Here is a 26,733-nt window from a genome sequence, read left to right on the forward strand (position 1 = left end):
AGTCACTTCAATTCTCTGTGCCTCGGTTTCCTCATCTGTAAAATGGGGGATTCAATATCTGCTCTCCATCCTATTAGGGATTAGCTCTTCTGATTCCTAGTCCTGAACTTTCTACTAAGCCACAATACTCATTTACCCAGAGAAAAGACTCAACCCTCTGAGGAATGTCAACTGCCCCAAAGTGGATTAAACCTCCAACCGTCGTCACTTACCTGCAAAATGGGGATTCAATACCCTCCTACTTAGACTCTGAGCCCCATGCGGGGCCTGATTATCTTATACCCACCCCAGCACTTAGTACAGTGCTTGGCATATAGTAAGCACTTAAAATACCATTACCGACAGGAACGGCATCGCTGGCAAAACTGGAGACAAACATTCCCCTTCGTAAAGAGAGGAGGTGTCTACTGCAAATTAGGCCTTCAATGGCAGATGCTTCTGAAATTCATCAGAATTCACCACTACACTGGTCAAATTGTTTCCCTAAAACGATTTTAGGCTGCTCTGCATTGCCTACGTAACTAATCCAATGGCTCAATAGCAGTGCTAAACCAGAATCAAAAGCATATGTCGAAAAAGCCACATAAGTGGTATTGATTTAGCTCATCAATACCACATATCTTCTGCCTGTTGTACTCCACTATATGTCAGGCATGTTCCATAAAAAGGACTTTTGCCAAACTGTAAAACTGCCTTTGAAATCACTGATTCACACAATCTTAAAAATGAGCATTTTTGCCTAATTTCAATAGACTAACATTACATAGGAGGCACTAAATTTTCCAATTTCAAGACACCTGCAGGAAAGGTCTATTCTGTCAAAGTTTTCAGAGTGAAGTTAAGTGAATTTCCAGGATCGTTTTACCCAAGCTAAGCTTTTGTTCTGTTCCAAGGGCTGTTGGAACATCACCAGGTGAATGCTTAAAGAATAAATCATGGCCAGAAAATGTGTAATGGTCATAATAATGATAATGGCATTTGTTAAGCACTTTTACTGTGTGCTAAGCACTGGGATAGACACAAGGTAATCAGTTCAGACAGATGATTATGTCTGTCGCCATCCATAAGATAAGACTCACAGCTTCATTATACCACGTGTTCAACAATCCTATTTTTCCATATTCCTTTCTCTGATATCTTTCTGATATCACTGTGGGCCCCAGGTGGGGCATGGACTGTGTCCAACCTGATTACCTTGTATCTTCCCCAGCACTTGGTACAGAGCCTGATACGCAGTAAGTGCTTAAATACCACAAATCCAAGTAAATCAAAAAGGTAACAGGATTATTTAACTCTTTTAAAAGTGATGAAACACTCAAATAAGGCACTTTCAATAGTCTCTGATTTTCACACTTTTTCCTCATTCAACACGTTCCTCACAAGTTTGCAACCCAATGTCATTTGACAGAAATTATATACCTGTTTTTTTCATGAGTGGAACTGCAAGTGACAAGCAAAACACAACTGCATCTTGAGGAGAGCCGGGGATGCTTAGAACCATTTATGCCCAACTTACACAATGCCACGTTGCCAAGAATCCAACACGCCAGATATCAGAATAGTTCTTTAATGACTTGAAATATACAATATCAAGATTTTCATGAGGGTACACAATCATGTCACCCTGTCTCTCTCTGAACACTTGAGCATCCTTCGTATTAAATAATTTACAGAGCTAAAAGTTCTCTAAGCTGTACACATTCAGTTATCCTCCCACACCCCCAGAGCTCAGCTAGGCAATGGTCTCTGCACGAACTACATTTCACGATGGAAACAGCGTTTACAGCATTACAGGGGGGAAAAAAAAAATCACCAAGCATCCCTACCTCCAATCATTCCCTCCAACGGCAAAAAAAGGGCACAATGACAGAATACAAATGATCAGAATGTAAAAGTGTTTGTGCAAAAACTGCATGAATTGTTCTGGCCATCTAGAATCAACAAAAGCCCAGAGACATTAATGGAGCGAATCTACCATGGAAGTAGCTTCGCTTTAGTTTTCTCAAAGGACGTGGATTATACTGGGTTTAAAGATTAAAGAAGAGAGCGGCACTTTGAATGAATAGCAGTAAGAGGCAGGTCATCTGGCCGATACTGCTAGTTGGGGAGGGCAGACGGGCAACACTAAAGTTTTTTTCCCCTCAGTAGCCATCGAGCCTGTTAGGAAACAAGCGTTCATCTGCTTCTCCAATTCAATGTCTTTTGTCTTTCGACCTTTGGCGGAGCAGGTCAGAAGTGGAACATTAAAGAATGAGCCATCTTTCCTTGTTGCTGGAGAGTGTGTGGCTTTCGTGCATCTGAAATCCTTAGAAAAGCTGAATCATGGACTCCCTGGATTTGCCTACGCCGATCCACTTAACTGAGAGAGGGAAAGAGCATTTAGTGAGCTCATTTTAGCATTGCAATATTTTTTTTTAATGCCACATTTGGAAAAGAGAAATTCAACAGAGATCTCAAAATCGTTCAATGTTTTACAATTCCCCTGTCTAATAAACTGTTTACATGCTCCTGAGCGTTCTTAACTTCATCCGAATCTCTGCTTTGTACAATGAGGAGTCCCATTAAGAGAGAATTTGTTAAGCGCTTACTACCTACCGGGCACTGTACTGAGCACTGGAGAAGATACAAGCTAATCAGGTTGGGCATAGTCCATGTCCCATACGGGGCTCACGTTCTTAATCCCTGTTTTACAGATGAGGTAACCGAGGCACAGAGGAGTGAAGTGAATTTCCCAAGGTCACACAGCAGACAAGTGGCAGGGGCGGGATTAAAACCCAGGCCCTTCCAACTCCCAGGCCCGGGCTCTATCCACTAGGCCATACTGCTTCTCCCTTCCCTCCTCCCCTTCCCCGACAAACATGTAGGGGAACCCAAAGGCAGATTCTATTTAGCCCACCGCTTTGTACAGCCAAAGAGAAAACAGCTTCCATCAGATAGAGAAGCAGCGTGGCTCCGTGGAAAGAGCACGGGCTTTGGAGTCAGAGGTCATGGGTTCGAATCCTGACTCCACCACATGCCTGCTGTGTGATCTTGGGCAAGCCACTTAACTTCTCTGGGCCTCAGTTACCACACCTGTAAAACGGGGATTAAGACTGTGAGCCCCACATGGGACAACCTGATCACCCCGTATCCTCCCCAGCGCTAAGAACAGTGCTTTGCACATAGTAAGCGCTTAACAAATGCCAATTATTATTATTATTATGTAGTCATGAGAAGACCTGGGTCCTGTTTGTCCATTGGCTTGATCCTAAATTGTGAAGTTGGGGGGGAAATGGCGCATAGAGGCTGTCCTTGTTCACGTGGTGTTCTTAGGTTTTTATAATTTCACCTTTTCTTACATGTCTGTCACCAATTCTCTCTCCTGCTCTTACTCTTTCCACTGTGAATCCCTTGGGGATGAGGCACCGTGTCTACCTCTCATCCGTGTATTTTTCCCCCCCCCAACACTTAGTACTGGGCTTTGCACACAGTACGTGCTTAATGCTATTACTACCAATACTCCTCTCACCGGATGCCACGGGAAATTCTGCAAGCAGTATCGTACCCAGTTTCTCAGTAAAACCCGGTCTTTGGGAAGAGAAAAAGAAAGGAGGCAGGTCTCTTCAGCCAGACCCAAGTGTTTAGAAAAGACAACTTTACCCACCTGGAATCTGAAGTTCCTTTTCTATAAAGAGCACGTAATTCTGTGCATTAACAGGGAGCTCTTCAAATGTCCGTGCGTTTGAGATGTCTGTGTTCCACCCTGGGAGAGTCTGATATTGAACTTCTACTTTATTTAAGACTTCTTGGTTTGCTGAAAAATCCAAACGGGCTTTTTTCAGAGGACATTCTCTCCAAACCCAGGTCTTTTCCTAGACGTCCACCCGGCAGACTCCGTTCTTTGTCCTGGGCCACGGGACTGTGAAAAGGGGCTAAGGTTTGGGAACTGGCTGGGGGAACTACCCCACCCTCTTCTCTGTCTCCAAAATAGGACTTGACCCAGTTATCCCGAGGGGCTTATCGAGGGAACCGCGAGGGCCAGTCACCCTCCTGAGATGAGTCTTGGGATCGGAAACAAACCCAGCAAGACTGCCTGACTCTAGGAGGGGGACTCTGTGTCCCTGATCCACTAATCAATCATACCTACTGAGCACTTACTGAGGCAGGGCACTGTACTAAGCGCTTGGGAGAATACAATGTAACTGTAAGCTCGTCCCTCTAGATTATAAGCTTGTTGTGGACAGGGGATGTATCTTCCAACCCTGTTACACTGTTATATAATGCTCTGCATACTGTAAGCACTCAATAAATATGATTGATTGATTGAAGAGATGGTAGGCACTTTGCCTCCCCTCGGGAAGCTTACGGTCTACAGCACTAAGTCCTCCCAATTTACGGGAGCACTTACAAACTTAACTACAGACCCTGCCGTATACATAGCCCCTCTTCCGTCTCCCTCCTCTCTGTAATTTCAGTGCCCACCTCCCTTGCTAAACTGTATGGTCTTTGAAGGAAGAGGTTACAACCTAGAATCCTAATCAATCAATCGTATTTACTGAGCGCTTACTGTGTGCAGAGCACTGTACTAAGCGCTTGGGAAGTACAAGTTGGCAACATATAGAGACAGTCCCTACCCAACAGTGGGCTCACAGTCTAAAAGTCTAATGTGTTCTCCCAAGTGTTCAGCACAGTGCTTTGCATGAAGTGAGAACCCAATAAATACTACTGAGTGGTTGACTCCTTGGATGACTGAGCTCGGGTTTAATGTCCTTGCCACTCCCTCTGTCTGTCTACTCTCACCCCTTCATTAATCTCGTGAACCAGCTGGGGTAGTCAAGGGCACTGCCATACCGCCAGGGGAGACTTTTTTTAATGGTTTTTGCTAAGTGCTTACTATATGTCAGGCACTGTACCAAGCGCTGGAGCAGATACAAGCTAATCTGGTTGGACACAGTCCCTGTCCCACATAGGGCTCACAGTCTCAATCCCCACTTTCCAGATGAGGTAACTGAGGCCTAAAGAAGTTAAGTGCCTTGCCCGGTGTCACAGAGCAAGTAAGTGGCGGAACTGGGGTTAGAACCCAGGTCCTCTGGCTCTCAGGCCTGTGCTCTATCCACTAAGCCACACTGCTTATCAAATTTGCTGGAAACTGGCTGCAAATTGGCTGTCACACTGCAGTGGAGGTAGCAAGGGCTGAAATTTGGGGCATTTTTTTGGTTCTCTTTAGTACACAGAGGCCATCGAGCAGGTTTCTCTATGGGGCCGGAAAGGAGATATGAATGGATCAATTTGTTAAAACCATCCCCGTAGGCTGAAAGTTCCCTGTGGGCAAGGAGTGCATCTACCAACTTTAGCACACTGTACTTTCCCAAGCACTTAGTACAATGAATACTACTTAGTAAATACCACTGATTTGACATGGCTCATTTTCCCCCGAGGCCCCAATCCATCAGCACAATCACCAATTACCTGGGAAATGAGGTATGATTTCTCCATCTAACTTATAGGCAACTCCAACTTCGATTTCCGGAAAAACGTCCAAAATATCTAATTTGGTCAGGGCCAACCTAAATGGTGAGGAAAATGTATTAAAGGCAATGCTGAGATGTTAGAGTACATTCCAAAAGCCAAAACTTCCATTTACAATTATTATTATTATTATCACTACTATTATTACTCCTACTGCTACTGGTATTCAGTGCTTTCTAGGTGCTAAGCACTGATCTAAGGGCTAGGGTAGACACAAGATAATATTGATCTAGGTTGAAGGGGGATAAATGGAAAAAAACTAGGCCCCAAAAAAGGTCCCTGAAATCAGAACCAAACTTCTACAGACCAATGTTCTAGCCACACGGAATGGGGAGAGAATTTAGCTTTCCAATACCATAAATTACTTACGCTGTAAATCCATTAATCATATGTGCATATTTGAGCAACACAAGATCGAGCCAGCCACACCTCCTTTTTCTCCCGGTGGTAACGCCATACTCCCTACCTCGGATTTGTAATTTTTCACCGATTTCCTGATGGACAGAAGAGAGAACAATCTGATTTCTAGTAGTCCACACACGCTAACAAACGTCACAATAAAAACCACTCTTAAGATTGAAAACAACCGCAACATAGAGGCCAAACTTTATCAGAAGGGTGGGACTCTCCAGAAAAACTAGTTCCCAATTTTAAGTAGCATCTCTGACTGGATTTTTTGGAAATGTGACTTTGAAAGGTGCAGTGACGAGTTGCCTGCTTTCTGCATCTGAGGCCATGGCTGCTCTCCAGCTCTCCAGGTTAGTACAACCCCAGAGGATACCCCTAAATGTCTACAACGGGAAGCAGTGTGGCCTAGTGGATAGAGTCTGGGCCTGGGAATCAGAAGGACCTGGCTTCTAATCCCAGCTCTACCACTGATCTGCTGGGTGACCTCGGGCAAGTCGCTTCCCTTCTCTGGGCCTCAGTTGCCTCATCTGAAAAATGGAGATTAAAACTGTGAGCCCCATGTGGGACAGGGACCGTGTCCAACCTAATTAGCTTGTATCTACACCAGAGCTAAAAGCCAAAAAAAAAAAAGAGGATGGGGAGGCGGTGAGGAGCTAGGAGAGGCAGTCTCTCAGACTGGCTTATCCCGGCAGTTAAATTTGCCACCTCAGTCCTTGGCCCGGAGGGATCAGTGAAACTCTTCAAAATGACACCTGTGGGGAGCACAAGACAAAAGTGATAACAACAGCCCAACATGTGACTAGGTTGGCATGAAGACATGGTGGTTTTTCCTGAAGTCTTCACTTCCTACCCTCACCTACCTTGTCACCTATCTGTTCCCTACTCAGGGTGGGATTTCAAGGATCCAAACACAAGTAGCCTGTGATCAGTCCCTGAGATTCACCACTCATTATGTCCCCTGAGCGTGACGGGAGCCATTGGTGACAACTCTTTGTTCAGGGGAGAGGGAGGCCTTGACCACCTGGGCACCCCCCAGGCAACTGGTAAAGACCGCACTTTCCCCTCTTGGCAATGAGGAGGTGGTGTGTGTAAGAATCATGAATAGATGGATGGCACAACCGAAACTTTTTTTAAAATGGTATTATGTGCCAGGCACCATACCAAGCATCGGGGTAGGTACGCGCTAATTGGGTTGGACACGGTCAATGCCCCACATGGGGCTCCCAATCTCAATCCCCATTTTCCAAATGAGGGAACTGAGGTTCAGTGAAGTGACTTCCCCAAGGTCACACGGCACACAAGTGGCAGAGCCGGAGTTAGAACCCAGGTCCCATCCACTAGGCTATGCTGCTTCTCAGAAAGTCATGTTGGCTGCTTTCAAGAACCTCAGGTCCTTGGCCCCCTAGATAGCTTGCAAATTCATTGCTCAAACATTTATCCCAGGTATCTTTCTAGTCCTAATTCTCAGGAACTTTTCTCATTTTACCTAGTGCTCTTCAAGCACATTCTCAAGCCTTTGTGCTTCTGAATCTTCTCCACTTGCATCTTTTCACAACTCTGTCTGGCCACTTACAATTTGTCAAGCACTTTATTATACACTGGGGTAGATGCAAGATAATCGGGTCAGAGTCCCTGTCCTACGCGGGGTTCGTAGTCTCAGTAGGATGGAAAACAGGTATTTAAACCTCATTTTTCGGATGAGGAAACAGAGGCCTGGAAAAGTGAAGTGACTTGCCCGAGGTCTCACAGCCGACAAGTGGCTCGGGTGTGTGCTCTCTCCACTAGGCCGCATCGCTTTTGTGCTTGTGGATCCTCTTTGCTTCCTGCCTTTGTCTCCAAGTTACCTGACCAGTCTTTGAAAAATGTGATCCAAGGCCTTATGCCTCTCCCTCAATTAGGGCGGTGCCCTGCCGCTTTGCACATAGCTGCGGTTAACGGTTACCTGAGGTTTCTACTTACTACATGGAAAACAAGCTTCCTCACTGAGAACAAAGGACAATGACAAAAAACCTGTTTCTATTGGAAACTACAGTGAAGGCAGAGAGCTATTTGCTAAGGGTAAGTCACTTTATTAACGAACTTGCTGCTTCCCAAGCGGGACAGGGGTAGGAGGGAGAAAGGAAAGTTATTTATTGAAATTCAGTTTAAGAGGGAAAAAAGTGTTATATACAAAGTTCTACTCTCTACAGAGTTCAGTGCCTCCCTATCCTAAGTAACCCTTCAAATTTTTATAGACTTCAATCCAAACTGTAGAAATGAAACCCCCTGGTCAATTTTCTCAAATGAAGGCAAGGACAAAAAGGAGAAAGGTGGCTGGCATTTCGCCGTAAGGGAAGGAAAGCGGCAGTGGACTCCCACGGTTCACTTTCCCCACTTTGGCAAACTCGGTTTTCCCGGCGATCGGGGCTTACATTGTCTTGTTCTGTTGGGAAGGCGCCAATCCCAACCCTGGTTGTGTAAGCTTTCACAACTCCATAAACTTCTCCCACGTTCTGAGGCGGCATACCCAAGCCAGTACAAACACCTCCAACTGTACAGTTTGAAGAGGTCACAAAAGGGTAAGTACCTAATCAAGGAGAAACAGAAAATAAGTCACAGTGCATTTGGCTTTACCGAGCCCCACCCGCCTGCCCAATTTTCCTTCCATTTCATCGTCATTTGAGTCCGCTTATTCCAAAAGTTTACTCGCTACTTGGAAATTACAGGGATTACGTCCAAACCACTGAAGCATGAGTCTCTCTGAAATACCCATGTCCCATACAAACTAAAGTTTGGGCCCTGCAGGAGCTATAAAATTCTACAAATGGAAGCGTCGTGGAAAGGAATCCAGCTCCGAGAAAAATAAGTCATCTCACGGAAAATGAAGGAGTGCAATGGGTTGTGCGGGTGGAGACTGTAAGCTCATTGTGGGCAGGGAAAGTGTCTACCGACTCTGTTGTATTGTCATCTCCCAAGCGCTTAGTACAGTGTGCTGCACACATAAGCACTCAATAAATACCACTCATGGATGATGTTAGCCTTCCTTGTGGGTAGCTAGCCTGACTGGGGAAGAGAGAAGCTGCATGGATGCAGGAGTAAAGCAATGAAAGGCCAGAAAGGCTGCCACGTCTGAGATTCAAGTTAGGGAAGTTTAGGAAAAATCTGGGTGCTTGGGCCAAGAGAGGCAGCATAGCCTAGTGGATAGAGCATGGGCGTGGGAGTCGGAAGGTTCCTGGGTTCTCAAACCAGCTCCGCCAACCATGTGACCTTGGGCAAGTCACTTCACTTCTCTGTGACTCAGTTCCCTCATCTGAAAAACAGGGATTGAGCCTGTGAGTCCAATGCGGGACAGGGACTCTGACCATCCTGATGACTTTGTATCTGTCCCAGGGCTTCGAACAATGCCTGCACATAGTAAGTGCTTAAATGCCAAATTAAAAAAAACAAAAAAACAAACATTTACTGAAGACTGCCCAGAAGGAGAATGGCAGGAGTGTGGAGTGAAAGGGAGGGTATTTATGTTTCAGTGTCTAGGCTCCCTTTTGGGGAAGTGATGGTTTTCAACTTAGACATGGAGGGGCAAGTCTGGGAAGTGCCTATCTTTGAGAGAATTTGTTCCTTAGTCATCGTGGGTCCAAAGCACAAACAGTCTGGCTGGGTCAGTGAGAGAAAATATCCGGATCTCAAGCGAGGACAGGTCAATGCTTTGTAGTGGAAATGTACAACTTAGGGTTCAGGGTGTGTTAGGCTTTGAGTCCCATAAAAAAATGTTACGGTTCTTAAGCATACACGTGCAGCAAAAACTAAGGCACTGCTTATCATCCAAGGGGACTTGTTGAGCATTTAGTGTGTGCAGAACACCGTACTAAGCGCTTGGGAGAGTAATCAATACAGAGTTGGTAAAACATGACCCCCGCCCACCGGGAGCTTGCAGTCTAGTGGAGCCACTAGGTTCTTCCGGAACTGAGCCTTGCTTACCAAAATCAATGTCAAGTAAGGCTGCGTTGGCACCTTCTACAAGGATTTTCTTTGGTGGTCCATGCAGGGCCTCATATATGAAGTAAACGCCATCCCTCACCATCGGTTTGATCCGTTCCATGTAGCCCTGCAGGAAAATAAAAGCCTTTATTTCTGAGGGGACTGAATTTGCCAACTCCACACCCAGAACGTAGCACTGCCAGCTCTACCTTGGCTTTCTTACACTAAATTGCAGTGCGGTTTACTTCGGCGGGGAGTGTACTAGTCTCCGGTTCCCAGAACAGGAGAGTCTGGTGTAAGAAAAACAGCAAGGCAACAGGAAGGCACAGGTCACTGCCTGCACTGAAAAAGCTGAGGCTAAATTCAACCTCACCCGCAAGCAACAAGGAAATATCTCTTTCCTCATATCAAGGTTTGAAGGCAAGTCCAAACATGCTCCACTGTCCAAATTAATTCTAATTTCCCACTAAATTGGCAGAGAAACTTTGTTTGAGCAGTTAGATTTGCATTTAAACTGAAGCACTAACTTATCCAAATCAAGCACGATGTATGATTCCCAAATTCACTAAGCAGTACATTCCCCTGCACCCATGCTTGGAAAAACATCCAATTCTGCCCATCGTGGTCTAGCCTAAGCATGAAGGGAACAACCACGTTCTGGCACACTCTGTCTATGAGGAGGAGAAGCCCCTCAAAACTCTGGCAGCAGGGTTCAAGGAATCTCCTCAGCCCTCCACTCTAAAGGCAGTTGGGACCTAGGAAATCACTCTGAGTAAGAGGTTCTTTATAACAGAGGATGGAAAGGCCACCTGGGGTCCAAAGGACACGTCATTTCATATTTATTAAGCACCTACTATGTGCCTAGCACTATAAAAAGAGACTAGACCATTGCGAAGATCTTGCAATCTAGTTGGGGGGAGGGGGCAGATAGGTCCTAAATTACTACAGTAATTACAATTTCAAAGGAGGAGGAAAAGGGGTTGTGCATACAAGTTAGTAATTAAATACCAGGCTATGTAAACAGTGTTCTAGGAGACTGTGAATGTCCCAGTTTACCTTAAGTTCATGTAATTCCCCCTCAATGTCAATCTCCAATGTGGGATACATAGATTTGTACTGGTTTGCAAGAACTTTGAACCTGAAGGGACACATAAAATGATGTTAACTTTGCACAGACATGCTGTTTTGATTACTGAATTAACTCTGTTCTGCCAACAGCCCAAATCTCCCCAGCTTTGTCTCCTTATCAAGACCTACAATTTGTGCTTTTACTTTTAATAAAGGTAATGACAATTTAGCCTTCGTTCAAATTCTTTCACCACATATCTCACCGTTTCGTTTGGAAGAACCAACATCAGACATCAGTTCATTAACTAAAAATAAGTCTTTACTCGCAAATATTCAAATTCTCTCTTTCGCTCTCTCTCACTCTTTCAAATACTTGTGCCTTGGGATGGAAAGAAATAAAAGCTTGAGTCACCTCTCAGAGAAGCCATCGAAGTCCGAAACGAGATCGCACATCCTTAGGCCACTTCGAGCAGCTTTGGAGGAATAAACCGGACCGATGCCTTTTTTGGTGGTCCCCAAACTTAAAAAACAAAATAAAACATAACTGTATTTTGAAAAGCCGAGAGTCTGAAACCACTCCCTTACGTGTTTCCACAGTAGATCAAAATGATGCCTCTAAATGCAGGTTGGCACCGGAAAGGGTTACATAGTAAAACCCAGCACAGATACAGCTATCTCCAGAAGACGCAATATTCCCACATCTTCCAACTCCTCCAAGGACACAGTGGATTGCTCCTCCTGAGGAAGTTTTGACCAAGCAAATTTAAACCAAATTCAGCAGGAAGGGAATCTGGGGAAGAGGCAGAGGGCAGAGAAGACAAAAACTAAGACTTGTCATCTTCTGCAAAGATGCTTTAAAGGTTTAAGGTGGGATAGTATCCAATTGGCCTTTGGATCCCTTTCCTCCCTCAGGTTTCATTATTCCTTTACTGGATCCAGACGATGGGGTGAACCAACAGCCAAAAATCCACAACAGAAACCCAGGGAGCATGCAAATAGCCTCTCAAACATCTCAATCAATGGTATTTATTGAGCGCTTACTATGTGCAGAGCACTGTTCTGAGCGGCTGGGAAAGTACAATGCAACAGATTTGGTAGATAAATTCCCCACCTACAGCAAGCTTCCAGTCTCCTCTCTCCTACTCTCCCAATCCCCTGCAAAAGCTTTTCCCATGAGAACTCTACTTTAAACAATTGGCCCCCAAAGTACTTTCAAAACGACTGTGAAATATGCCATTTGAAATATCTTGCCTCTAATGCCCCGTCAACTCAGTGATTCAGAAGCAATTCTATCAGACCTAGCTTTCCATGAATGGAACAATGTGGAATAATGCTTTTTTAATGTTATTTTTTAAGCTCTACCTATATGCCAGGCACTGTCTTAAGCACTGCAGTAGATACAAGCTAATCTGGTTGCACACAGTCCACATCCCACACGGGGCTCAGTCTTAATTCCCATTTTACATATGAGGCAACTGAGGCACAGAGAAATGAAGTGACTTGCCCAAAGTCACAAAGCAAACATGTGGCAGGGCCGAGATTGGAACCCAGGCCCATGCCCTACCCACTAGGCCACTCTGGCTGATGGGGTTTATCCACAGAACGATTAAACTTTCCACTTGTCTGCATACCTCTTCAGTGCTGATACTCACCCCAGCCCCATCGCACTTATATATTGTTATATCTACTATTTCTCCAACTGCTATCTATTTTAATGTCTTTCTCCCCCATAGACTATAAAACCCTGGTGACAAGGATCACAACTACCAACTCCATTGTATTTTCTTTCCCAAGCGCTTAATACAATCCTCTGCACTGCAATAATACCCTTGATTGTGCTACACTTGCTCTTTTCTACTGAAATACACAATAAGACTTTCCACTATTCCTTTTTATGACAGACTTGAACTGAAGCACCTGACGCTCCCTGAAACACATCAATTAAAGTTCTACAATCCACGTTTGACAAAATGTAAAGATACATACTTCTTCCCGGCTTGTTCTTGCCTCTGTTGTTCCTGGATGCCATCGGCAGCTTGGTGAAAGTCAAACACTAAGGAGAAGAAGACAAACCACATCACCTGTCAAAATGCAAACTGAGGCTTCGAAATGGAATTTCAATCTGTTCGGCACTGGGAGATTTGTTTGATCTTTTCTTTTAAAAATCTATTGCCCTCCTTTGATTATTCAATCACAAGCAGTGACTGTCCCTCCCTGAAATGTGAGAATGAGAAGGACTTGTAACCTGCGGGGATATATTGCTCTATGACATTTTGCTCACTGGCAAAGACAGAGTGACTGCATCCCTGGTGAGAGCTCACCTCCCTGCTCACATCCCTGCTGAGAGCTCACCTCCTCCAGGAGGCCTTCCCAGACTGAGCCCCTTCTTTCCTCTCCCCCTCGTCCCCCTCTCCATCCCCCCGTCTTACCTCCTTCCCTTCCCCACAGCACCTGTATATATGTATATATGGTTGTACATATTTATTACTCTATTTATTTATTTATTTATTTATTTTGCTTGTACATTTCTATCCTACTTATTTTATTTTGTTGGTATGTTTGGTTCTGTTCTCTGTCTCCCCCTTTTAGACTGTGAGCCCACTGTTGGGTAGGGACTGTCTCTATGTGATGCCAATTTGTACTTCCCAAGCGCTTAGTACAGTGCTCTGCACATAGTAAGCGCTCAATAAATACGATTGATTGATTGATTGATTGATTGATTGGTTGGTGGAGGATGAATTAAGAGCATTTTCTTCTCAAGCATGAAGAGAGGTTTAGAGTTCAATAAAGGTCCAGGGCAACATAGCATAGTGGCCTGGCCTAGGCTCACTGGCCTGGGAATCAGAAGGTCATGGGTTCTAATCCCAGCTCCGCCATTTGTCTGCTGTGTAACCTCAGGCAAGTCACTTGACTTCTCAGTACCTCAGTAACTTCATCTGTAAAATGTGAACCGAGACTGTGAGCCCTATGTGGGACAGGAGCTGTGTCCAACCCAATTTGCTTGTATCCACCCCAGCGCTCAGAACAATGCCTGGCACAGAGGTAAGTGCTCAACGAATACTATTAATATTGCTATTATTACCATATTGTTTGGGACTCAACACATCTTTGATCTTGGGAAATTCAGCAATTTTGTTACAAACATGGAGCAGCTCTCTTCTTTGCCACTCCACAGTACACTCACACCACTGACTATTTGTGACAACAGTATATTTCACAAGATGAGTGAGCAGCTTCACCAACTCTGGAGAAGGACGCTACCCCTGCCCGCCTATACGGTCGTTGCCCTCTGTGCCCCTCAGGAACACGACGGGTGAAGGTGAGGGAGTGTGGGTGGCACTGCGCAAACCACCGTCACTAAAAATCAATTCCTTCCCGCAGGTTCTCAGCCCTGCAATCTCTGTGGTGGGAATGAAGGATTGTCGGTTGTTAATGGGTGATGTCACCTATCACTTGCTCTTGACCTGGTGATAGGTCCTGGAATATTTTGAGCCCCATTGAATAGGAGGAGAAGGAGGGGGAAGAGAAGAGGAGGAGAGAAAAGGGGGAGGAGGGAGACAAGGAGAAGGTAGCAGCGGCTAGTGAGCTTCTGAAGTATTTGTGGCTGAGGGATGGAGAAGTTACTTTCCAATCTCCAAAGCTAATCAAGAGTAGGCTGCTGAATGACCATAGCCCAGGCTAAAGAGTGTCGGGATTCTAGCCCTCTGACCACAACGAAAATCCCAAGCCCAGTGCACAATGCAGCATACGGAGAGATGGCCTGGTTTTGCTTTTTTTTAATCAGGGGGTGGGGGGAGTTCCAGGGGAGAGACAACATGCAATATGTTCACCTTACCAATATGTGCTCTGTCAGAAATGATCAGTCTTTTTTCCCAGCCCTCCAGACCTGTAGGGGGAAAAAAAAGTGATATTAATTGAACGTTTGCATTGTAATGATTCTTCTTCCGCTCATTCCCCAGCTAATCAGCCACTTTAGGACTTACCTGTGTATATTTCTTTTTTCCATGTAGCTATTTAATCAGGTAATCTTTTCTTGCTTGACTCTTACTGCTGATCCTGTGGTTTTTCTTCCCGTCCCCATGGCCCCTCTCCCCAATTAGACTGTGAGGGTCAGAGGGCATTCCAAGGACCTGCCCACTCCCCTCCCCCTCTGGCTGATTGCCTGTCGCCAGACAGGGAGGCACATATAAAGGAGGAAGGGTGGGGGTGTTGGATGGGGTCCCTGGGTCCCCGCATCTCCCTTGGTGCTGATTCTGCCTTCCTCCCGGGACTGTGACACTTGGGGAGTCTCAGCAACTCCGTCCCAGACCCAGGAACCCCCTCCTTTCCGAACAGCATAGCTTCCCTAAGCTAAGGGGGCTGGATAGATGGGAGCCTTAAGATGATTTATCCTTCCATGGGCCGCCTTCTGACTACACTAATCACCCCTTGGTCCCTCCTAAGGAGGACAGACGCTAACCAGAAATTCATATTTAGCTGCAGGCCAGAATGGCGGGCATCATTCATACCTTTTCCTTTTTGTACATTTTTCTCCGCTTCTTCAAACAATCCTGGTAAGTGAATCACCACACCGTTTCCTGAAAAATACACATTCAGGCACTAAAAATCCAAGCTACAGATGCTAGTCATTTGTGGCACTTGAACAGTATTAATCTCCCTCATATGCTTACTGCTCTGCTGTTTTTCTATTTAGTACCCATTTGTACATGCCTTCAATTACTCAGAATGTTCACATCTCCCGACCTCACACACATCTCCTCACCACAGTGAAGCACCTTTATTTATACTAGCAGAATTCACCCTTCTCTGGAATTTACATCTGTCCTTTAAGGCCCACGTTAAATTTCCATTGACGCCAGTCTACTGAATTTTTGCCAAAAATACCAGATGGGGCCACACCTTCAATCTGCCCTTTTCGAGGGACTGCTGGGAACTAACCATCCTTCACCCCAATACCCAGGACCTGCCCCTGCCTTGGGCACACCCACCCGGAGTTAAAGGCTGCTGCTTAAGATGATGGAGAGATTTTTTTAAAAAGGTATTGGGGAAGTTGGAAATTGAGCAAAAAGGGTCTCCCCCCGGGAGTGGGTGGGAAGGGGTGTGAACGGGAACCTTTGTTGATTGCTTCAGCACCTATTCCCCCGCTTTTCTTCTCTTCCCCACCCAACACCAGGCTTTGCAAACTATGACTGATCAAGTTCCCTACGGAATTCAAACGGATGAAATTGGCAGCACCAGTGGGGTCGGGGGAGGATGAAAGCTTATTATCATAAAGGGAAATTCCCACCAAGGAATGGCTTATTCATCTGTCCAAACAAAACCATCCCAAGTGTAACTATCCTAGTTGTTTTACGAACTTCCCTCAATCGACACTTACCCTTCCCAAAATATTAAAGAGCACAGGAATTCTTTTTAATTTAAAGGGAAACATTTTCATCTGCTGGCACCTCAACCATGCCTAAAAGTGAACTCATCTTCCCTCCCTAATCCCACAATATTGCTCAAAAAAACCACCCCTTCCTCTCTACTCAACGGCCATCCCCCCTGACACAAGTTCCTCTGACAAAAGCTCTTCCCTCCTGACTAATGACGCAGTTCCCTTGTTGACCTCTCTGCCTCCAAATTCTCCCTTCTGCAGATTATTCGTTCATTCCAGTGTATTTATTGAGAGCTTACTATGGGCAGACCACTGTTCTAAGCCCTGGGGAGAGTACAATACAACAATAAGCAGACAGACATTAATATAAACGGCAAGAGATGTTCTCTGATTCTGCTTCACCCTTACCTCTACAATCGAGCAAACGCCCTGACCATTGCCTTTGAGGCTCTCTCGCTCTTTCCCACCCATTAAGTAGCCTTTCCTGTTTAACTTTTAGGACTGGTGAGCAATTTGTGAAAAATGGATTTGTTTGCAATGATTGCAGTAAGAGGGAAGAAGTATGGTCATGGGATTCAGAAGGACCTGGGTTCTAATCCCAGCTGTGTAACCTTGGACAAATCGCTTCACTTCTCTGGGCCTCATCTGTAAAATGGGGATTAAGACTGGGAGCCCCATGTGGGACATGGACTATGTTCAACCTGATACGCTTGCATCTATCCGTGTTTAGTACAGTATCTGGAACATGGTAAGCACTTAATAAATACCATAAAAAAGGGTGGGGGGTAGGCTAGAGAGAACCCTCAAGTCATTATCCCAGGAATGTACTAACTCTAGAGGGCCTAAATAAAAATGTAAAGCTCCTTCAATCATTTTGGTATGACATACTCACAAAAAGCCGATAAACCAATCACTAGGTGAGAATCAGACATTCATTTGGAATAAATCTAATTTGATTATTTGATTAATTTAGCTTGACTTCCTATTGGTTCCACACACTCACCAATGAAGGCAGTGACGTTGGGATTGATGATTCCACTCGGTAAGAGATGAAAATCGTATTCCACAGAATCCACAACAACTGTATGCCCTGCATTGTTTCCTCCCTGGAATGTAAACGTTAAAAACAATGATTCAGTGAATGAAAGACTCTCCTCGGGGGTGGAATATTTTAATAAACATTTCAACAACTCCCTTGTCCCAACCCAGAACTTACCCAAAGGCTTTGGCAAATTTGAGGGTAGACGGTAAACTTTTTTATATAGTTTTTAAAATCACACCTTTTACTGTATTATAAAAATTTTAGGACCAAGAGTCACTTTTCACTTCCGTGCTTAGGTTTGCTTAAGACTACTCATGGTGGTTACAACAAAATATATCGACCACTGCTCCAAAATAAGGCAGTCCCAGATTTACAATGGCCTCCACACAGCTGACTCTTCAGAATGGTAAACAAGTTTATTCAGCAAGTCATCTCCTCCCCTCATTCACCCAAGGTATTTTTGTCTCCTGCTTGTTTTTCTCTTAAAGTGAACAGCAGCAGCTCACTTGTTCACAGCACCAAGAGCAAGCCCTAAATTGCAAAGCTGTAAAGAACCTTAAGACCAACAAAATCCTCAAAAGATGCTTTAGCAGGTATCAAATTCTGCCTGCCCACTGACTCTTGTAGCCTGAGTTCCAATTCCTCTCAAACTCAATCTTTTAGTTTTGAAGGTGTCACGATGTGAAGAACAGGGCCTACAGACTCACCCAAAGTCGGAGCAAAACACCTAAGTACAGTGCTCTGCACACAGTAAGCACTCAATAAATACCACTGACTGACTGAATCAGGACGAGATGCCCCTTAGAACGCCGACAAAATAAGTGGTTGCGACCGGAGTCCACAGCCTGGTTTGAAGAACTCAAAGGGGAGGATTGACAAAGGGCAAAAGTTGTACCCATCTTTCCAAAGCGTGGCAGCGGTTAGAACAGTTCTCTACACATGGTAAACGCTCAATAAATCCCATCGATTAATGGATTGATTGGCAGTGCCTTGTAATCGCTCAGCATCACATCATTATCTGGGAAGGAATCGAGCCAAAATTCCCCATCTACTTGTTGCTACCTAGGAGAATGTAGTATTCTAGGAAACAACCAACATAGCTCTAGGGAAGCATGCCTGGTGCCAAAAGTAATTTACTTCGGTGATCGAGGGATCGGCCACAATGGGGAGACAACGGATGAAATCGAGCGAGATTTCAGCAGGGCTTTCAGTGCCCTCCCATGGGGCATCTTCCACGGCTGGATGGAATCGACATTCTTGACCTGCTTCTGCAGAGTAGCTAAGACATCTTCCCCAATAGGTAGCTACAAAACATCAACCTGAAGGATCGCCCTTTAGCCTGGGCCCATTTTGCACACTTGTTGCTCCGATAATATGGACCCTCCCAGCCCCCGGCCCCCGGTGAGAAGACACTTTGTAGGATACATGACTTGACCAACACCAAGTGCTTGTGGGTGCCTGTTTCTCAATCAACGAATGGAATTTATTGAGCGCTTACTGTGTGCAGAGAACTGTACCAAGTTCTTGGGATGGTACGATACAACAGAATTGGTAGACATATCCCATTTCTCCTCAGATATCAATCAGTGGTATTGAGCACTAACTATGTGCAAGGCATTGTACTAAGCACTTGGGACAGTACAATACAACAGAAGTAGCAGACACGCTCCCTGCCCATAACAAGTTTACAGTCTACAGGGGGAGAGAGACATTAATATAAGTTAAAAATGTAATTTAGAGATACATACACAAGTGCTGTGGGATGTGTTCTATCTTCCCCAGCGCTTAGTACAGTGCATTGCTCCCAGTGGCTGCTCAATAAATACCTTTTCTACCACTACTCCTACCTGCTCCCTTATATTTCCCAACTGCCATCTCAGCCCTCCCATCCAACACTTAGTACAGTGCCTGGCACAAAGTAAGCACTTGACAAATACCATAATTATTATTACCTAAGCAATTAAGGATACCTACCACCTTCTAGGTCATAGGTACGTACCTTACACACTCTGTTAGGATTTCCTTTAATCTGTAATCTGTAACCATCTCCCCTGCTACGCTGTAAGATGCTTGAAGGCAGGAATCAGCTACATGAATTTCTACTGTACTCTCCCGAGCACTTAATACACTGCTCTGCACACCGTAGGCACGCAATAAATGCTATCGATTAAGAGATCGACTTTACTACTACTATCGCTTCTACCCACAAAGGCGCAATTTCTCAGAACTTTCCCTAATTCCCCACCGATGACCTCTTCAAAACGTGCTGGGGAAAAAAAAAAATCAGTGGACATTTACTAAATGCTTACAGTATGCAGAGCCCTGTACTAACCGCTAAGCATTGAGAACATCTGTTAGGGTAGAGCTGACTGCCTTTTTATTGGAGATAATGAACAGGGAAACAGAAAGCATGCTCAAATCTGTGGGCGAAGCTATTTTGGGGTTGGGGGGGAGAGGGGAGGTGCCACCACTTTGGAAAAAAGGGGGGAAAATCCCAGACAGTGCTCTACATAAATTGGGAAGCTGAACACACAAAACAGGATGAAATCCAGTCAAGGACAAGTGCAAAATACTGCATGTCGGCAGAAAAACTAGACACAAAAACAGCCAGAAGCACAGTGGAAAAAAGTCCCTGGGAACCGAGTTGAACCCTCTCTGAATATGAGTCACCAATACCATGCTGCAAGGCATGCCCGCTCTCTTCCTATCTGACAATTACCCTTCTCTCCTTCATAGCCTTATTGAAAGCCCATCTTCTCCCTAAGCCTTCCCTAAGCCCCGCTTTCCTCTTTTCCCACTCCCTTCTGCGTCGCCCTGATTTGCTCCCTTTATTCACCCCTCCCTCAGCCCCACAGCCCTTATGTCCATATCTGTAATTTACGTATTTATATTGATGTCTGCCTCTCCGTCGAGACTGTGAGCTCACTGTGGGCAGGGAATGTCTACCAACTCTGTGGTATAATACTGTGTGCTCAGCGTGGTGTTCTGCACACAGTAAGTGCTCAATAAATACGATCAATCAACTACGGGAGGGCTGGAGAAGTGATCAAGAGGAGTACAACCGTAAAAGGGTGCGCTGACCAGGCCCTGGTAAGAAAATCACATCCAATTCCGGCTGCACATTTAAAAGGATGTTTGCAAACTGGAGAGGAGCCAGATCGGAAAACCGAAAAGATGACAGGGGTGAAAAATAGGCCTGGGTAGAAAGGTAGAAAGGATTTGGAGTTGGTTAACCCTCTCTCTCCCCTGAGGACCAGGCAAGAGGAACTGGGTTTCTGATGAAAGCAGGACAGATTTCAACTGGATTTCAACTTCTTGACTGTCAGATAGATGAATTCGACACTGAGGGAGATTATGGAACAGCTGTCCTCAGAGACAGGCCTGGAATTCATCTGCCCTGGTTGGTATTATTTTTCATCTACCTGGAGGCAGGGGGCTGGACCTGGTGACCTAAGTCCCTTCCTGTTCTAGTCTCCGTTCTATACTGGCCTGCTGTGTGACCTCCGGAAAGTCACTTAACCTCTCTGGGCTTCAGTTCCCTCATCTTTAAAATGGTGTTTTCTCTCACTCAGACTGAACCCCCATGTGGGTCAGAGATTACTTGATCTGGATGTCACATATCTATTCCCAGTCCTTAGCACACAGTAAGCATTATTATAATTATTACTTGCTTATGGGGAGCTTATCTTCTTTTGCCACACTTCTGTATGTTGTAAAGCCCAAAACCTAGCATTATAATAATGAGAACCAACAAATTCAGAGAGAATAAACAGAGCAAGCAGTTATCTATATTTTACGATGCCTGATCCTACACAGGCTGTTAAAGTGACTTCAAACCAGTTACTGAGCCAGAAACTCATTCTTTTTTGTAGGGTGGGGGTAGGGGAGAGAAAGAAAACAGCTCTATTTTTAATGAGCTTTAGGCCTGTCTATTAAATAATTCATTAATGATCTCCATGAGTATTTGTATTTTTCCTCAAGAAAGAAAGATGAATGCAGATGCCAGAAACAACAAAGTGAACTGTAGCCGTTTACTTGGGGAGCATTTCCACACTGTGTTTAATTTCTTAGCCCTTTTCTACTGCCTTATAAGACAACAAATTTAACTAACAATCTGAGAATATAGAAAGCAAAGCTTTCAAAAGAAGCAAAATTCCCACACTTCTCTAGGCAGCTACTCAGTCCCCAATTCTCAGCTTTACTGCTTTTCTTAGCTATTTCTTAATATTTACTTGGCACAAGCATAAAGGACCACCTCTGCTAGTATTTGTTAAGCACTTACTATTTGTCAAGCACTGTCCTAAAGCAGTAAAGATACGCAGGTCCCACCTGGGACTCACAGTCTAAGTAGGAGGGAGAATGGTACCGAATCCCCATTTGGCAGATGAGGGAACTGAGGCCCAGAGAAGTGAAGGGATTTGCCTGAGGTCACAGAGCAAGCAAATGTCAGAGGCAGGATTAGAACCTAGATCCTCTGACGCCCAGGCCTGGGCTCTTTCCACCAGGCCGCACTGCTGTTGGTCTGGTGAGACTGAGCCCAGCTCTGGGACCCAGTTTTGGTTCTGCCTGCAACGGATTAATGTTGGCAAAGAGGGCACAGACACCTTGCAATGCGCTCCATTCCCCTACAGGAACATGACTGGCAGGTCTAAGACTACCCAAGGGGCTCTGGACCAGCCATTAACTCTATCATCAACTCCTCCGCAGAGCTTCACAGTGCTCGACTTTTGGACCTGAAGCCCATCTGTCGTTCCTAATGGGAGACTCCAATCGTCAGCATCAAGAATAACGACAGGCAGTAACAAACTTCCGGATGACAACTGGTGGGCACCATGCCACACGCTGCCCCTCTGTTACAGGAAATGGATTTCCAGAAACAAAGTGAGGAGAACGCACTCTGAACAGCAAAATCTTTGGCTGCATCTGATTCACAGAGGGACGAGGAGAAATGCTTGAGGATAGTTATAATGGACAAAGGCACTGAGTGTAAAGAAGCACAAATGTGAGTGCTTAAAAGGGAGGTTCTGTGATGTTTTCAGGAAAAACGTCACTTGTCTGCTCTGTGACCTTGGGCAAATCACTTCTCTGTGCCTCGGTTCCCTCCTCTGTAAAATGGGGATAAAGGCCGGGAGTCCCGCGTGGGACATGAACTGTGCCCAACCTAGTAAGCTTCTGTGTACCCCAGCGCTTGGTATGGTGCCAGGCACTTCTTTGTATTTGTTAAGCACCATAAAAAAAACAGAACATGAAGAAACTCATAGGGATTAATATTCTGTGGGAAAGCAGAAATGCTGAGTTATTTTGGAATAAAGCGAGACTAGACCTCTGCTGAAAAATAAAATGTTTTTTAAAAAAAGACAGACTTTGTGAAAACATATTACTATGAAGCTGCTGAAATAACCATTTTGTGATGCAGGGGTTAACACATCCTGTAGGTGAACATATATGTTAACCTAAACAAGTAAAAATTCCCCACCATCAGAGGGAGAGGAGAAGAAGAGAGGAATAACGATGAAAAATATTGGGCCTGAAAGAAGCTCCTGAAGGAGGTTCAGAACTGCCAGAGGAAAAAGAGAGTTGCATGAATTGCAGGGTGCCTCTTGTTGATTGAGCAGAAGGATCTGGTGGTGTGACATCATGGAAGACCTGCTGAAGAGAATGGATCCAATTACAATTGAAAGGAGAAAGGAAAACCCCAAAACGCTGAGCCCGACTTTGCTTCCCTCCGTGGTAGGAAGCAGCTGAGGCAGAGAAGAGCAGGACGGGAAAGTGAAACGACAGAAGGGGAAGATGCAAGAGAGAGCGGACACCCATACTTAACGGCGGACTCCATTGTCTCTGGAAAGAAAGAGTGCCGAAAAGAGGCCATGTCAAGGCAGGGTGAAAACAAAGGACACAAAGACGGTAAAAGGAGGAGGGGAAGTCGAGTGTTTTGTGGGGAAACTTAGAGTCTGAAAGATTTCACGGTGGCATTCTCTGCCATCTGAAGGAACTGTGCGTTGGAGACACCACAATTTATGCCTCTAGGAATGAAGTCAAAAATGCATTGATTCAAAATACAAGGAGCCCAGGAAATCAATATTGATACGGCTTAAGATGTCAGCTGTTTAGATGTTACAGATTGAATACTGGGTCGGTGGAGAAGGGGCAGATGTGAGGGAAAACAGTATGCCCTAATGGTTAGAGCACAGGCCTGGAAGTCAGAAGTGTGAGAGGATTTTGGTCTTCATTCCCAATGATAAGAATTTACTTTGCCTTACAAAGTAAATGAATGGCATTAAACACTGAGTTGAAAACCCAGACTAGGGAAACCCTCCATGCGTGAGGAGCAGTGTGGCCTAGTGGGAGAGAGCCTGGGAAATGGAAGTCAGAGGACCTGGGTTCTAATCCCAGCTCAACCGCTTGTTTGCTTTGTCACCTGGGGTACGTCACTCCACTTCTCTGTGCCTCAGTTTTATCTGTAAAGTAGGGATTAAAGAAATCTGTCTCCGTCTACTTGGACTGTGAGTCCCATGTGGGATGGAAACTGCGTCCAATCTGATTATTTTGTATCTACTCCAGCACTTAGTACAGTGCTGGGCTCAAAGCATTTAACAAATGCCATAATAATAAAAAATGAATCCTGAGGTTTTTCAGAGCCAAGAAGGCCACTGGGAACACAAGCGGCTCAATGCTCAAAGATGCCACGTTTTTATAAAGCTCCTGAATAACAAGAAAACCCCAAAGTCAGTCAGCTGGTCCTCCGACTGGCAATGTGGTGAGGATTCGAAGTCCACTCAAAGCTAAGGTATCCAGAATGGTGGTCATCACCTACGCCACCGAAAAGCCCAGACCTACCACAGTTCTCTCTGTCGGTATCTTGAAAAGTCTCTCCGTCACTGAAAGTGGGATAGTCAGCATGAGTTATGCCAACACAAACTACCTACAAGCCCTGAACTGAGGCTTGCTGCTACACAACTCTATCCTCATGTCTATGTGCAAGGCACGAAGAGGTAGCTCAGCCTAGGCTTCAGTAACTACGGTTTGGTTTGATCACCAAGAAAAAAAAATCAAGAGTGAAGAGGGGCCGCCCCTTCATCCCATCTCTCACGGCAGGAGGCATTATGAGAAAATACCAAATTAAAACAAACAAACATAGAAGCAGAGACAGAGAGCATCTCATGAGGGTAATATTGTTTGACAGATCAACATTTGCTGAGCAAATGTCGTACAGGGAACGGAAATGAAGTAATCCAAGGGTGCGGGAAGACTAAATGCCCAGTGGCGTTTCTTTATAGAAAACGTGATGCAATATGACAGTGATAGGACTGATTTCAAAACACACACTACACAGAGTTCACCAGCTGGCATGTCGATCAACCCATTGGTGGTATTTATTGAGCGCTTCCTGTGTGCAGACTCTACACTAAGAGCTTGGGAAAAGTACAATAGTGTAGGTAGACAAGATCCCTACCCACACAGAGCTTACAGTCTACAGGGAGGAGTTTACGGTTGACAGGGGAGGCATATAAATTCTCTCGATATACATCAGGCAGAATTACAGTCTGATAAGTCATGAAGACTATCAGTTCAGCTTTCTGCTTTGTTTGCTACTCTTTCAAATCAAGGCCAGAATGCTCGAAATAAAAGCACCGCTTTCATCTGAAGTTCGTGAATGTTGGCAATTTCACTTTGAGCATGCACTGCAAATTTGACAAAAACTGTCCCTTCCGTATCATTTTGGCATTCTCCAGCCAATTCTGGTCACAAGACACTTAACATCTCATAGTTTAGCAGACTCCTGTCCTCCTTCCTTCTTGTCCCCTCAGCCAATAATCTCATTTCTCTGTTCCAGAAAATGTCATGGAGATCAGTTTGACTTTGGCACCATTAAAGTAGTGCCTAAAGTCACATAAATAAAAATTGGCTCCTTCCAACTCCACTGGCCATTCTTCCACTGCCCAAAAGGAATTCAAACCAGTGGTGTGTGGCTTCCGTTCTGCTCTACTGCCTCCCACCTCACTCGTGGTATCTACAGGGCAACCTTAATCCACAATCCACTTAGTAGAGTGCTCTGTCCAGAGCAGGTGCTCAATAAAGAATATCGAGTACAATAGAAGAGTTGGTAGACGTGTTCCCTGCTCTCGAGGAGCTTCCGGGTTCAAAGCCTTTAGTGGGACAGCAGGGAATTTTCCTTCCACTCTAAGTGGCCAACTTCACAAGAACAGAGGCTGTCCATTCATCTAGCTTTCTTCCTCAGGGATCAAAGAGCCTCCTGATTAGAATAACAGACAAAGGGTTGTCCTGCCCGCACGGCCATTTTCTGGACTACCTCCACACTGAAAGGGTCCCTATAGGTGATTTCCCGATTTTCTGAGGTTAAAAAGTTGTTTGTCAGCCTGCACCATGATCCTTTCCGGCAGCCCTCCAAGGCTGTCCTCACAGGCCTGAATGCCTGACAGTTCTTTTATCCCCCAAATTGATGTGAAGTCTCTTTTCCTCAAGGTGATGGGGGAGTGGAGGAGGGTTGACCCTGTGCCCCTACATCTTGAATAGACCTTCCAGTCTGGAGGGGGAACAACCAAGGAAAGGCACCTCGCTGTGTAGAGACTCCAGGAAAGAACAGCCATGAAATACGCTGCCCTTTCCTGGATGGTCCTGAACTGCGATTTAAAAAAAAGCCAGTGCCAGATCAAATGAGGATGGAGGCTTCATCTGACAGGATATGGTTTGAACCACCCAAAGAATACAGGGCTCTGAAGAGATTTGGGGAGGAAGGAAGAGGTGGGGGGTTGGGGAGGAGGATGAGGAAATAATGTCTCACTGGAAGAGTTTCAAGATTGCCTGGCAAGGCCTCAAGGCTGTCTTTAGCCACCAGCGCCTACAATTATTACTGTCTTTGTTAAGCGCTTACTATGCGCCAGGCACTGAATTAAGTGCTGGGGTAGATACAAGCTAAGCAGGTAGGACAGTCTCTGTCCCACATGGGGTTCACATTGCCTTCTGGTCTCTACCTCCAAGCATCCTGATTAGAGTCAGAAGGGCCTGACTTCTAATCCCTGCTCTGCCTGCTGTGTGACCTTGGACAAGCCACTTTACTTCTCTGGGCCTCATTTCCCTCGCCTGTAAAATGGTGATTAAGAATGTGAGACCCTTGTGGTGCAGGGACTGCATCCAACCTGATTAACTTGCATCTACCCCAGGACTTAGAACAGTGCTTGGCACACAGTAGGTGCTTAACAAGTACCATAATTATTATTATTATTCTGGTGCCATTGCGAGTCACTTGGGCTGGATGGATCAGGATTTTGACCCAAGAAGAGGACCTTTATGCTCAGGCCAACTGCTCTGTAGACGTCCACAAGGACATGATCAGTGGGTCCTAGAGTCACCT

At 45.2% G+C, this 26,733-nt stretch overlaps 1 protein-coding gene across 1 annotated transcript in view; it reads right to left on the reverse strand.

The window, feature by feature from the left end:
* Positions 1 to 1,551: 1,551 nt before the first annotated feature.
* ADSS2 (adenylosuccinate synthase 2) overlaps positions 1,552 to 26,733 on the reverse strand; it is a 30,852-nt gene continuing 5,670 nt past the window's right edge. The window contains exons 2-13 of the mRNA XM_038761412.1: positions 17,322 to 17,424; positions 15,450 to 15,518; positions 14,777 to 14,827; positions 12,928 to 12,994; positions 11,354 to 11,461; positions 10,930 to 11,011; positions 9,874 to 10,000; positions 8,328 to 8,482; positions 5,878 to 6,002; positions 5,449 to 5,546; positions 3,644 to 3,793; positions 1,552 to 2,359 (exon numbers count right to left, since the gene is read on the reverse strand). Of these exons, the coding sequence (XP_038617340.1) occupies positions 2,307 to 2,359; positions 3,644 to 3,793; positions 5,449 to 5,546; positions 5,878 to 6,002; positions 8,328 to 8,482; positions 9,874 to 10,000; positions 10,930 to 11,011; positions 11,354 to 11,461; positions 12,928 to 12,994; positions 14,777 to 14,827; positions 15,450 to 15,518; positions 17,322 to 17,424 (1,188 nt within the window). The 3' untranslated portion in view covers positions 1,552 to 2,306. The remainder of the gene's footprint in view (positions 2,360 to 3,643; positions 3,794 to 5,448; positions 5,547 to 5,877; positions 6,003 to 8,327; positions 8,483 to 9,873; positions 10,001 to 10,929; positions 11,012 to 11,353; positions 11,462 to 12,927; positions 12,995 to 14,776; positions 14,828 to 15,449; positions 15,519 to 17,321; positions 17,425 to 26,733) is intronic.

This window comes from Tachyglossus aculeatus, chromosome 19, assembly GCF_015852505.1.
Source record: "Tachyglossus aculeatus isolate mTacAcu1 chromosome 19, mTacAcu1.pri, whole genome shotgun sequence".
Lineage (NCBI taxonomy): Eukaryota > Metazoa > Chordata > Mammalia > Monotremata > Tachyglossidae > Tachyglossus > Tachyglossus aculeatus.